Source organism: Oryza sativa, chromosome 7, assembly GCF_034140825.1.
Source record: "Oryza sativa Japonica Group chromosome 7, ASM3414082v1".
NCBI lineage: Eukaryota > Viridiplantae > Streptophyta > Magnoliopsida > Poales > Poaceae > Oryza > Oryza sativa.
Genome location: NC_089041.1, coordinates 127,124 through 140,491, shown reverse-complemented (window position 1 = coordinate 140,491; position 13,368 = coordinate 127,124). Strand labels below are relative to the sequence as shown.

The 13,368-nt window shown below is 44.2% G+C and overlaps 2 protein-coding genes across 2 annotated transcripts; one reads left to right on the top strand and one right to left on the bottom strand.

The window, feature by feature from the left end:
• Positions 1 to 1,580: 1,580 nt before the first annotated feature.
• Positions 1,581 to 4,414, top strand: LOC4342174 (uncharacterized). Its single transcript, XM_015790072.3, has 3 exons — positions 1,581 to 1,921; positions 2,603 to 2,728; positions 2,812 to 4,414. The coding sequence occupies exons 1-3, from the start codon at positions 1,736 to 1,738 to the stop codon at positions 4,111 to 4,113; spliced, it is 1,614 nt and encodes a 537-aa protein (XP_015645558.1). The 5' UTR covers positions 1,581 to 1,735; the 3' UTR covers positions 4,114 to 4,414.
• Positions 4,415 to 5,031: 617 nt separating this feature from the next.
• On the bottom strand, positions 5,032 to 10,710 carry LOC4342173 (potassium transporter 22-like). Its single transcript, NM_001421953.1, has 2 exons — positions 9,870 to 10,710; positions 5,032 to 7,352 (listed from the first exon to the last, which is right to left on the bottom strand). Exons 1-2 carry the CDS (start codon positions 10,588 to 10,590, stop codon positions 5,491 to 5,493), a joined length of 2,583 nt encoding a protein of 860 aa, NP_001408882.1. The 5' UTR covers positions 10,591 to 10,710; the 3' UTR covers positions 5,032 to 5,490.
• Between the last annotated feature and the right edge of the window lie 2,658 nt (positions 10,711 to 13,368).

Here is a 13,368-nt window from a genome sequence, read left to right as displayed (position 1 = left end):
TAATTATATAAATTTTTTAAATAAGACGAAAGGTCAAACGTTTGTCAAAAAGTCAACGGCGTTATACATTAAAATATGGATGGAGTATATAATATGGTTTCCCTCCCTGATATATATATTCTAGTCCTCTTACAAGAGTCTAGATATAGATCAGAGATTTAATCAGATGTATACTTTTCTATCCTGCTTTATATTCCCCTAGATAGCTAATTAATTAAACTAGAGCTAGCTCCCCTTAAGTTCCATGCATAAACTAGGAGTACTCTAGTGTCGATCGTACTCATGGATGCGATGTTATTTTATTAATCGAATGCAGATCTAGCAAGCAAGCACAATGGCATGAAGTAGCTAGCCTAACCAGGTTGAAATATATGTAATCTCAGTGAGAAAAAAGTGTTAGGCAGGATAGTATCTATCAATATCATCGCCTGTATAATCACAGATTCCTTTACATGTCCTTCTTTCGATCTTTACATGTACACTATAGTGATGAATAATGCAACCTAAAAATATATATTACGCACACGCAAATAGCTATCAACATGAATTTTACGAGATCGGAGCGGATACGATACGTACTTATTTGAAAATCGAGGAGTTGCTGGATACGTATCGGAGCGTATCCGTACTCCGTCGGCGTGTCGGATATTGATACGTGGCCTGAGTGGTGTATCGGGGTAACGTAGCCTGTCACTACCCCAGGCAAGAGGAGGAGCAGCAGCAGGAGGCAGCAGAGAAAGAAGAAGAGTAGGCAACACTGTTGGCGGTTGGTGCGGGGCAAGGGAAATATGGCGAGCATCTCAGTTCCAACATTTCTCTACTATTATAAAAATTAAAGATATTTTTATGAGTTAGATTTTAAGTTCGTTTGCTTTTGTAAATACATATCCGTATTTGAGTTAGTTTTAAGATCGTTCACTTTTGGTAATACAAAAGGAATCATATAAAAAAATATGTTTAAAAAAACTCGCATGTTAATTTGAGACGATCGGACTCCTAACTGCAACTCATGATTTTCTAAAATATATATATATCCAAGAGAACTCCCACCATGAATTTCATCTTAACTAAACCATATAACAATAATAGGACTAAAATAGACTTCACCTGTTGCAACGCATGGACATTTTTTCTAGTCAAGAAAAAAAGAAAGATGTATAATGTTAGATCTTGGTAGGTTCAAAAATATAACAATAGTGTAGATTGATCGATATCGTCATAGAAATTGAAAGAAAGTTATATATGAAATCTAAGTGTGGTATAAAAATCTAAATTGTTTTCCACTAGTCTAAGAAAATAAAAAGGAGGCAATCTTTTATAAGAATCTGTAGATTTTACACCAAGAAAAAGAAGTTGAAACACAAAAATTTTTGGACATAAATGTGGGGAGGAGGAAGAATGGATGGACGTGGTGAAGAGTGAGGAATCTAAAATAGTAGAACTATTGAGGGCATGGCCAGCCAAGCAAACCAAATGACTTGTTGCTCATCATCATCATCATGGAAATACTCTATTTTGTATATGCACATGCACATGGGCATACAATGCAATCCCCAAAGGCCAAAGGCCAAAGGAAGGAGAGAGAAAGAGAGAGTTGTAGTTGTAGTAGTACCTCCTCCTTCTCCTGTGATGGTCTCCCGGCCTCACACATGACATGTGCATGCGAATTGCCAAATGCAAACGCAATTCGTCGGATCCTCCAATCCAATAACTCTGCCGCCGCCTTCCCCTTTCCATGATCCCCTCCGCCCCTCGCCGGACCGCCTGCCCCTGCCGGTCCCGTCGCCGCAATGTCGCCGCTGGGAAGGCGCCTCCGCTCGTCGCCTCGTCGGTCACGGCCAGGGCCCTCGCCGCCGGCCTATGGAGGCTGCGCCAAGCGGAGCGCTCCGCCGCCGCCGCTGCTCGCCGGCAAGACAACCAGGTGCGCGCTCCTCCCTCGTCATCATCACTCGTTGACTGGATGGATGCATCATTTCATTTGGGGACATTCTTTTTCCCCTTTGTGTTTATTCATGCAAGAGATTTAATCCGTTTTCGATCGTCACGCGATTTAATGCCTTCTTCTTCATCATCATCTTTTCTTTTTCTTAAAACAAATATAGATCAAATCTAGTTGGTTGTAATTTTGACTTTTGTCCACTAAAGTTGCCTCCTTTTGTGAGTTTTGACTGCCCAAAGATTATTTTTTTCCCCTTCACTCGGCGGCGCCCCTTAATTTGATGATGATGATCCTAGTCTTGTTTGGCAGGCATGACTAATTTGGTCTGTAAATTCAATTCAGGTCCAAATTGATTGTCCTTTATGTACTTGTCTTGTGTTTGATTCCTTGATCAGGGCCTGACATTTGTGTACTACTGCTAGTACCTGCTGTTGCTGGTCCCTTCCTTTTTATTACCCCCAATTCCCCAAAGCTAAATGCAGCAAGCAACTATAACTGTAATAATCCGATAGATCGATTGGCTCTTGATAAAAATAAAAAAAACCAAACCATATGCCAAATCATAGAATGAAAATGCAATCAGCCATGTAAGCTTTGTGTGTGTGGGGGTGAAAAAGATATGAACGAGGAGTCTGATTGGGGATTGCTTTTTTTTTGGTGCAGCCTAGGCCTAGCCTCCTTGGTGTTGGTGGACGGAAAGGGAAAGCGCCGAGTGAAATTCATTTTGGAATTGGGAGGAAGCAGCAATGTTGTAGGAGCCATGGCAATGGCAATGGAATCTTAGACAAGGTACACACTACATATAAGTACTAGTAGTAGATTGCAATTGGCAATACTAGCAATGAACTGATGATGATGTATGTATGGATCAGATTGAGGCGGCCTGCTCTTCTTCATATTCATATTGTGGTTCCATGGAGAAGGCAACCAAATGGGACAATGGCAAGAAGCAGAGCTTGGTGAAGAAGGAAATTGGTTCCAGCAGCAGCAGGAGGATGCGATCATTGGAGAATGCGCTGGAGAAGGCGCGAGCAGAGATTGTTGAGATGGAGGAGGAAAAACGGTTGATGAGCAGGAAGCTGAGGAAGGTGGCGGAGGAGAAGGCGGCTGCGAGGGAGGAGCTGAAGCTGGAGCGTCATCACCGGCGGGAGCTGGAGGGCGCGAACGGCAAGCTGGTGAAGGAGGTGGCGAGGGCGAGGCAGAGGGTGGAGACGGAGCGGAAGGCGCGGGAGCTGATGGAGGAGGCGTGCGAGGAGCTGAGCAAGGAGGTGGAGGAGGACCAGGCGGAGGTGGAGGCGCTCCGCCGCGAGTGCGTGTCGATGCGGGAGGAGATGGAGGAGGAGCGGCGGATGCTGCAGATGGCGGAGGTGTGGCGGGAGGAGCGGGTGCAGATGAAGCTCTCCGACGCCAAGGCGGTGCTGGAGCACAAGTACGCCCACCTCAACACCCTCCAGTCCGAGATGGAGTCCTTCCTCCTCCGCCATGGCCACCGCACCCACAACCACGCCCAGCACCGCCGCACCGTCGACATGTTGGCCGCATCCGTCCGCGGCGCCAACGCCGACGACGGCCTCTTCCCCCCCGCCAACACCTACAAGAGCCCCCACGCGCCCGACGACGTGGACAAGGTGTTCGACCACTTCCGCCGCAACAACACTGACACCTCCAGCAGTGTTGCCAGCCCAGCAACCGACCTTTTCCTAGAAAAACTGGAGGACGACGATGATGGTGGCTGGCCATGGGAAAGGGAAACCCCTCGTCCTCCTCCTCATCATACTAGCAATGCTGCTTGCAGTAATAGCAACGACCATGGCGGGAGGAGCGGAGTAACGGAGGAGGAGGGCGGGTCCGGCCGGAGCAGGCGGTCGGGGAACTTCAACACAGCGCTGATACGCAGGCTGTGGCAGTCAGCCATCAGCGAGAGCAGGAGGAAGACAGCAGCTTCAGCTTCAGGGAGAAACAGAGTCTTGCACAACGGCTTCTCACCATCGAGGTCCAGTACTGTGGTCGATCAAGCAGGATCAGCAGCTATGGAGAAGGAGAATGAGATTAATAGCAAGAATAAGAAAAAGAAGAAGAAGAGCCTGATGGAGAAGCTGATGGAGGCGAGGATGGACGATCATCACACTGCAGACAAGCCTTGCCAACCACAGATTATCAATTATGCAAGCTAACAACACACAGATTATTACGGACTACCTTATTACCAGTTCAAAATGCACGGATATAGTACATCTAGCTCCATCCATTGATACAAGACAACATCATGTAAGTATATGCACATTCATATGCTGGTGTATGTATGTACTTAGTAGTATATCTCATCTCTTCTCTGTACATTATATATTCGCTTTATTACTCACTCCATTGTACAGACTACACAATACTGATCGATCCAATCATCCCATCCACACATCTATGGTCCTTACGCAAGGGCCAAGTCTCGCTGTACATATGGACCTCATTTGCTACCTACCTCTTTGTTGGTCATTTTCCTCCATATGCGTAGGCTAAAGTCTATTGACCCTCCCTGAAACTTAGCGAGTTTCTTTTTAGGAGTAGCTATATTCGTGGCACCATATTTTTCACCAAAAATAGTCGGATCCTTTTTACACTATAAATCACCTACACTATACCGCTAAATTTATTTGTCATTCAAAAGTTTGAAATAATAATATACTAGAGTTACCGTGTAATTATATTGTAAGTGCAATGTAAGTACTGTGTAAGTGCACTCTAGTTTTTCTATTTTATCTGCCACTTCCTCACCTCATCTTTGTGCTCTAGCTACTTCCTCCGTTTCACATAACGTAAGACTTTATAGCATTGCCCACGTTCATATATATGTTAATGAATATGTGGGCAATGCTAGAAGGTCTTATATGTATTATTCTAAAATTTATTATAAATATGTAAAAGTATAGGTTAAGATTATAATTTCTCTGACGATAAAACACATTAAAAAATAGATACTTTTAACTTTTTAAATAAAACAAATGATCAAACGTCACGTTAAAAGTCAACGTGTCATATATTAAAAAACAGATTAGCACGTTTATACAGCGCAACACAAGTAGGGGTGATAAGTTAAATGGAGGTTGCAACAAGGAATTGACAATCATATGATCAATATATCTGTGCAAGCTTCTACAAGCATACATACATACAAACATGTAGGAAGAACCTGGATCAATTCAGTGGTCTCCCATCCCATGCATCCAATTGTACAATTAATTATCAATCAGCAATACTAGCAACTAGTTACATACTCCTCCGCTAGTATATGTGTATGTATATATATGATCACTATATATACTGGCATGCATGCATCAATAAAGGCACTTATAGTTATGAAGCTAGCTTAGCTTAGCTTAGCTGCTAGTACTAACCATAACCAGTGGAGTATACTGGAGTAGCAGAGAAGAAATGAAGAACTAGTAGTAGAGTAGATGGATCGAGATTGAAATAATGAAGAAGGAAGAAGAAATGAAAGCAATAATTAAGGAAGGTTTGCTTATGAAGGAATGGATGGGGGATGCATGAGAGATCGATCAGATCTCGTAGGACATGCCGACTTTGAGGAGTTGGCTCCTGGGGATGGCGAGCATCTTGTCGCCCTGCCTGCAGTTGCGGCGGAGGAAGGAGTAGGCGTAGTTGACGACGAGCTTCTTGAGGAGGGAGGAGTGAGGCCTCGCCACCACCTCGCTCTCCCCGAGGATGAACACCACCCCTTTCTCCATCTCCCTCTGTATGAACCGCTGCTCCTCCTCGATCCGCGCCATCTCCTCCAGGCTCATCTTCACCGCCACCGCCATCAGCTGCCGCCCGCTCGCCGCCATCGTCCCCATCTCCGAGAACGACTCCGCCGGAGTAAGCATCTCCTCCGCGTAAACGGAGCGGCGCTGCTGCTCTCCCGTGGATGCCGAGTACTGAAGCAGCTGGCCCAGCTGCTGAGGCAGAGGCTGTTGCTGATGCTGAGAATGCGAGTGGAGCATGGCCACCGACCTGGCCCTCTGCAGCTGCAGCCTCTCCGCGTAGGAAGCCGACTTGGGTATGCCCATGCTGTCGCAACGAGAGCTCGGGTAGCTCACCTTATTATTGGCGGCGGCGCCGTACAGGTTGACGTCCCGCACGTAGTACTGCAGCCTTTCCACGAGGTTGGCGACGAAGTCGCGGGCGTCCTCGAGGCGGTCGCGGTAGCCGTAGCGCGCGACGCAGCGGAAGAGCTTGTGCTCCTGCGGCTCCACCTGGCGGAAGAGGAAGCGCTCCGAGGGGTCGACGTGCGGGACGGGGAGGTGCTTGACGGAGACGAAGAGGAGGACGGTGTGGATGGAGGGGATCTTGTCGATGAGGTGAGGGAACACCGGGGGGATCCCCTGCACGAGGTCCGTGTAGAAGAGCCCCACACCGGGCACCCTCTGCAGCTCCCTCCGAGACACAAGCTCCCTCACCCTCTCCGTCGACACCGTCCTCTCCATCTCGTACTTGTACCTCCTGACGTGCACGTAGTGCCACACCCCCATCACCCCCATCAGCACCGCCGACATGGCCACCGGTATGTACCCGCCGTGCGCGAACTTGTAGAGCACCGACGTCAGGTACACCGACTCGGTGGAGGCGAAGACGCAGGCGAACACCAGCACCCACCCGATGTTCACCCGCCACACCAGCACCATCACCACCGTCAGCAGCAGCGTGGTGATGAGCATCACCAGCACCACGCAGATGCCGTGCGCCTCGCCGATCACCACCGTGTCCCGCGCCGCCACCGTCACCACACAGGCGGCCGCGCCCAGCAGGAGGTTGATCTCCGGGATGTACACCTGCCCCTGGTACTGCCTGGACGTGTGCACCACCTTCACGCGCGGGAAGCACCCCATGGCCTGCGAGTGGGAGATGGTGGCGAAGGCGCAGGAGATCATGGCCTGGCTGCCCACCACGGACGCCGCCAGCGCCAGCACCAGGGTTGGCCAGAACAGCACCTGCGGCGTCGACGCGTAGAAGGCGTCGCCGACGTGGTCCGGGTACACGCGCAGGTAGGCGGCCTGCCCGGCGTAGGCCAGCAGCACGGCCGGGACGAGGCCGAAGGCGAAGCTGAGCTGGATGGAGCGGATGCTGAAGCAGCCGAGGTCGGCGAAGAGTGCCTCGGTGCCGGTGAAGCAGAGGAGGACGCCGCCGAGGGAGACCCAGCCGTGGCGTCCGTTGCGGCGGAAGTAGTCGAGGATGTACTTTGGGTTGAAGGCGCGGAGGACGCCGACGTCGTGGGCGGCGAGGTTGTACACCCCGACGCCGCCGATGAGGAGGAGCCACAGCAAAACGACGGGGGCGAACAGGTACCCCACCTTGTCTGTCCCGAACCTCTGCACCGCGAACAGCATCACCAGGATGCCCACCGTCACCCACACCACCTGCTCTGCAATGCATTTCCATTCCATTCCATTCTCATCTTATTAGTTTAACTATTCAAATTCAAATGTTTTTATAAATATAATAATTCTTTCTTCACATGAATATCTACTTGTACCGACATACTAATTACTGAATACTTCTACTACGTACTATATATGACATGGATGGATTCATTTTGTAGCAATTATACGTTGACTGTGTTGAAGCAGTGAACGATGGTGACAGTACTGCATAGGTGTCGACCTTATGTCTGCATCAAATATATTTTTCACAGGTTTCACACCAAATTAAAGATGTACAGTACTGTGTGTACTGTAGGTGATAGATACTCCTAGATGCTTAGTTATGACCGTGTTTAGTTTCAAATTTTTTCTTTAAACTTTCAATTTTTTCATCACATTAAAACTTTCCTACATACACAAACTTCTAACTTTTTCGTCACATCGTTCCAATTTCAACCAAACTTCTAATTTTAACGTGAACTAAACACACTTATGGAATACTATTGCAAGCTCGCTTTGTAAGCTCTGTACCATTGACTGACACTTTTATCTCTATTTACACTACTCCCTCCGTTTGAGGTTATTTGACGTTTTGACTTTAGTCAAAATTAAACTGTTTTAAATTTGACTAAGTTTATAGATAAATATAGTAATATATATAATACTAAATTAGTTTCATCAAATCAATAATTGAATATATTTTCATAATAAATTTATCTTGGGTTGAAAATGTTACTACTTTTTTTCTACAAACTTGGTCAAACTTAAAACAGTTTGACTTTGATTAAAGTCAAAACATCTTATAAACTGAAACGGAGGGAGTACAATTCATTGGTACATCTCTAACCCCACTAAAATTATATTGAAAACCCACATACATGTACATAATATTTGTGAGCATTAGTATTTAAAATCGTGACCCTGAATTAAAATAGGAAGTTCTAAGTAGGATTACAATTATAAAATCGTAAACATAAAAATCGTGAAAATGATATATTTATACCTATATAAAATCATAAAAATCAAACACTTTAGTTAGGATCGTAAAGTCATAATATGATATGACATAATCGAGATCGGTTTTGACACTTTTGCTATATGTACGTGGTTATATATGCCCACCGGCCTTGCAAAGTACATGTATGTATGGTTTATCAATTCCTACTATTTCAACTAACCCGATAATTAGATTGTAGCTTTTGCTGCAAACTGACGAGATATGGGAATGCATGATTCATACTGCTGGTCCGGGCTTAGCTAATAGTAGTATTGATCCTGCACTCTTCCCTCTCGGGTCAAAAAGGAGTGATTAATTAAGCCGGAAAATGATGTTTTAGCTAGAATTAACGCATGCAGGACCAATATATACAAGGGGATATAAATCAGCGCAATTAATAGCAGCTAGCAGTCTGTATCTGTCTGTCTATCAATCATCTGAAGCTGCAGGTACCACGCACAATACTACGCGTTAACCCAGCCTTGTTGATTGATTATAAATAATTACCTGCATATATCTATCTCCATCATATCGATCGCTATGTCCATCGATCACACTATCTAGCGAGCTAATAGCTCCTCCCTTTTTTTTGTAATTACTAGTATTCTTCTATATTAACCAAGTTCATATTAGATTGAATATACAAATGTCAATAATATTCATGATATGGTTCAGATGGCATGGATATTCATATCCCTGGATCGAGATGAAGATGCAGGGATATATCAGAATCGGTCGTAGGCCATAGATAATATGAGTTTGAAGCTACTGCAGGAGCAGCATCGATGGCGAAAGCAACGCAACGACAAACAGAGGTTCCAAAGTCGTGGTTTTCTCTTAACTGCGGGAGAGCTACGTGTATACTATATGATCATCTATCTATATATATAAAGTTTTGTACGTCTATCAACTCCATAGACACACCAAACTAACAAATATCACTAAAAAAAATAGTTAGAAAAAAAATTGTATTAAAGTTATTACATCCACTTATAAAGTCCTACCTTCAAATTCATCCTACATAAAAAGAAAAAAAATATTCCGACAAATTTATATACAATGAATTTGAGGTTCAGATTTTATACGTATGTGTAATACTTATGCACAAAATTTTCTAGATTTTTCAGTGATATATTTGGTAATTAGTGTGGACGTAAAGCTTATGTGTACAAGATATATATATATTTTCCCCGCACATACATATAGCTAGTTACATGTTGCTTTATTTGCAATTAATTAACATCTTAATCATCTTAATTGATTTTGTTTGATCGATCGGTTTCGATCAGCGTCTTGCCAAGCAAGCCATCTGCAGGAGCAACAACCTAAACCTACAGGAGTACAGGTACATGTACAGTAGCTAGCTAGCAAAGCTGTATATATACGTATCATGGATATATGTATGATATATACATGCATGCAGATTAATCGTGGAAATTAAATAAAGCAAAAATATATTAATAGGTAATAGAAAAGGAGTAGAGCAAATACTAGACTAGTAGGAGTAGGAGTAGGTAGGTACCAGTGTTGAGGTGTGGCGCCTTGTCCTTGAGGCCACCGACGGCGGAGAGGACGGAGATGGCGGGCGTGAGGCAGGCGTCGCTGATGACCATGGCGGTGGCGAGGATGGTGAGGAGGAAGAGGGAGATGCGGACGGGGCGGCTGTTCTCGAGGAGGTCCTTGACCCACTGGGCGCGCTCCTCGGCGGTGGAGGCGAGGCGCTGGACGGAGGGGCGGCGGAGCGAGGAGGACTTGCTGATGTGGAGGTGGAGCTCGTCCTCGGCCTGCTGGTTGGGGACGAGGCTGACCTTGGCGTGGCGGGAGATGAGGGAGTAGAGGGCGAAAGTGCCGCCGTCTCCGTCGTCGTTGGCGCGGAGGGCGATGTAGACGTACTTGATGATGGTGAAGAGGAGGAAGCTGTAGATGATGAGGGAGAGGACGCCGAGGAGGTCGTCGGTGTGGCGGATGCCGCCGTCGAAGGTGGTGGAGTAGACGTAGAGTGGGGAGGTGCCGATGTCGCCGTAGAGGACGCCGAAGCACTGGAAGGCCAGACGCAGCGTGCGCGCCCACCCCTCGCCATGCGCCTGCTCATGCTGCCCGGCGCGGCTCGCGTCCCTGTACAGCGAGTCCTGCCGCTGCACCGCCAGGCTCAGCTCACCCTCGCCGGAGTAGTAGTAGCTCGGGTTCCGGCTCATCATCGCCACTGTAGTAGTACCCGCCCCCTGCCCCTGCTGCTGCGCCATCGACAGAAAGGATCACTGCAACGAAATCACTAGTTGTATTGTATTGATGGAAGCAGCTGCAGGGAAGGAGTACGCTTCGCCCCTTCCCCTGCTCTGCATATGCTCTGCTCTCTACCTATATATATGGAGTTTGCATATGCTCTGCTCTTTATAAGGGCAAACTCCTCTGCTCTGCTCCACGTGTCAAACACACATATACAAGAAATATTCAGTCCCACCTGCAAATTGACCATCATATTATATATGTTACTGTATAATTTACTAGAAAAAAAAATATCCATGCGTTATAATGGGTGAAGTCTATTTTAATCTCATTATTGTTATATGATTTAGTTAAGATAAAATTCACTATTGGAGCGAAGTTCGCATGGATATATATATATTTTAGAAAATCATGAGCTACGGTTAGCAGTCCAATCGTCTCAAGTTAGCATGCGAGGTTTTTTATACATATTTCTTATATGATTCCTTCTGTATTACCAAAAGTGAATGATCTTAAAAACCAACTGAATTACGGATATGTATTTTCAAAAACAAACGAACTTAAAAACCGACTCATACACGGATGACGTACCAAAATACTATAATAATAGAGATAGAGAAGAGATATAGATTAAAATCAAAACATAAAATTAAAACCGACTTAAACACGGATGGCGGACTGCGGAAACATCTTCAATTTTTATAATCCACTTAAACACGGATAATGAACCGCGGAAATATCTTCAATTTTTATAACCGACTTAAACACGGGTGACGAACCACGGAAACATTTTTAATTTTTATAATAGTAGAGATAGAGATAGAGATAGAGATTTTGTCCTTTTTTTTCCCTCTTCTTAACAAATATAAATACCTCATGTTCGATAATAAGAAACAAAAATATGAATGCTTCCTTTTTTTTCTGTCTACCTAGTATATGCACTAGTACGATCAAGATCGTCCACGTAAGTACGTTGTTGATCATCTGGTACGATCGAGCGCCTCATCAGGCAGGTCATACATGCAATTAGGCAATATATACATCTAATTATGATGGAAGCTGCCTATCTATCTATCTATATTTATTTTGGATGGTCTTCCATGCTAAGGACATACTACCATCTAATCTAGTCCAAGCTAGTACTTGTAAAGAGTTCGTTAAGATGATATATATCCATGGAGTTGAAAAAACTCAATGCAAGCAGGCCGCTCAAGGCACGTACACACCCAAAGCTTACCTACAGCTAGCGATGCCTGCATCCCTCACAGCCACATATCGATCAATTTCCCATCAACAAAAAAAAACCCACATATATATAAATTTGTTACAAAAATAATCAGGCAGCTACTAACACGGGACTAGCGCGATTTAATTTGCACTGATCTAAATTTTGATAGTTAGCTACACTTTGACTAAACCAATTAGCAACAAGACCACCAGTAGTCGTCTTGAAGAGAAAGAATGGAAGGAAGAAAAAGGAAAATGAATCGAGAAAATGAAGTTACTTTTATAATAATTGGTTATAGCTCTGATGAGCAAAGATAGGGATGTTTTATTCCATTATCTAAAAAACTAGAGAGCAACGAAAATGATGGATGGATGGCCTAGCTAGTATGAATGGAGCCGGAATGCATGGCCAATATTGTGTCCCTTCAATCGATTCGTTCACATATATATACACTGATCTAAGCTAGCGTTCACACACTATTATACATGATGATCATATATACAGTCAGATCGAGTAAATCATATATATATATATATATATATATATATATATATATATATATATATATATATATATATATATATATATATATATATATATATATATATATATATATATATATACTCCCTCCTTTGACACCGTTGACTTTTTTAAACATGTTTGACCATTCGTCTTATTCAAAAAAATTTTATAAAATATGTAAAACTATATATATACATAAAAGTATATTTAACAATAAATCAAATGATAGAAAAAAAATTAATAGTTACTTAAATTTTTCAAATAAGACGAACGGTCAAATATTTTTAAAAAAGTCAACGGTGTCAAACATTTTAGGATGAAGGGAGTATATACTTATGTCGCACGCGCGCCCAGGCAGGCCTTTAATTGTTTGTTGCACGTACGATGGAGCTAAGCATGTGGTCGATATTGTTTTAGCTGATGTCCGTCAGATAGATGTCCTTCAATTAATTGCTTAGATTTCTCTTAGATGGCCTTCAAGTAATTTATGCTCAAATCGTCAGGTTCTTGATGCATGCATGCATGCCTGCCTGCCTGCGGCCCTCGTTTAGAATGAGTTAAATGCCACGCACATTCCACAAACAATTAAGATGTACCAATATTTTGCAAATTTCTGATCTCATCGACTGCTTTGATTTTGTGCCAGGCCTTCCTCCAGCTCCAGCATCCTCTGATGCGAACGGTAGTAGCCCGATCGACAAGTTAGGTTCAGGGTGGCGTCGTCGGAATAAGGGGGAGGGGGAGGAAGAGATGAATTAGAGAGATGGTCGTGGAAAGTGGTAGGCATCAGTCTGAGCGAGGAGAGGAAGAGAGGAGATCAGATGAGGTGGCACACAAATCTGAAAGCTAGCTAACAATACAAAATCTGCAAAATTTTTAGAGACTACGTTTTCTATCAAGTAATATGTAATAAACAGTTTTAAAAATACTTTTATACGAGCATTAGCGAATCCAAGACAAAATCATTACTAATTGTTATTGCGGAGACGAACGCATGGACTCCAAACATTTTTTTAACTACACGGCAGACGCAGACATACACGCG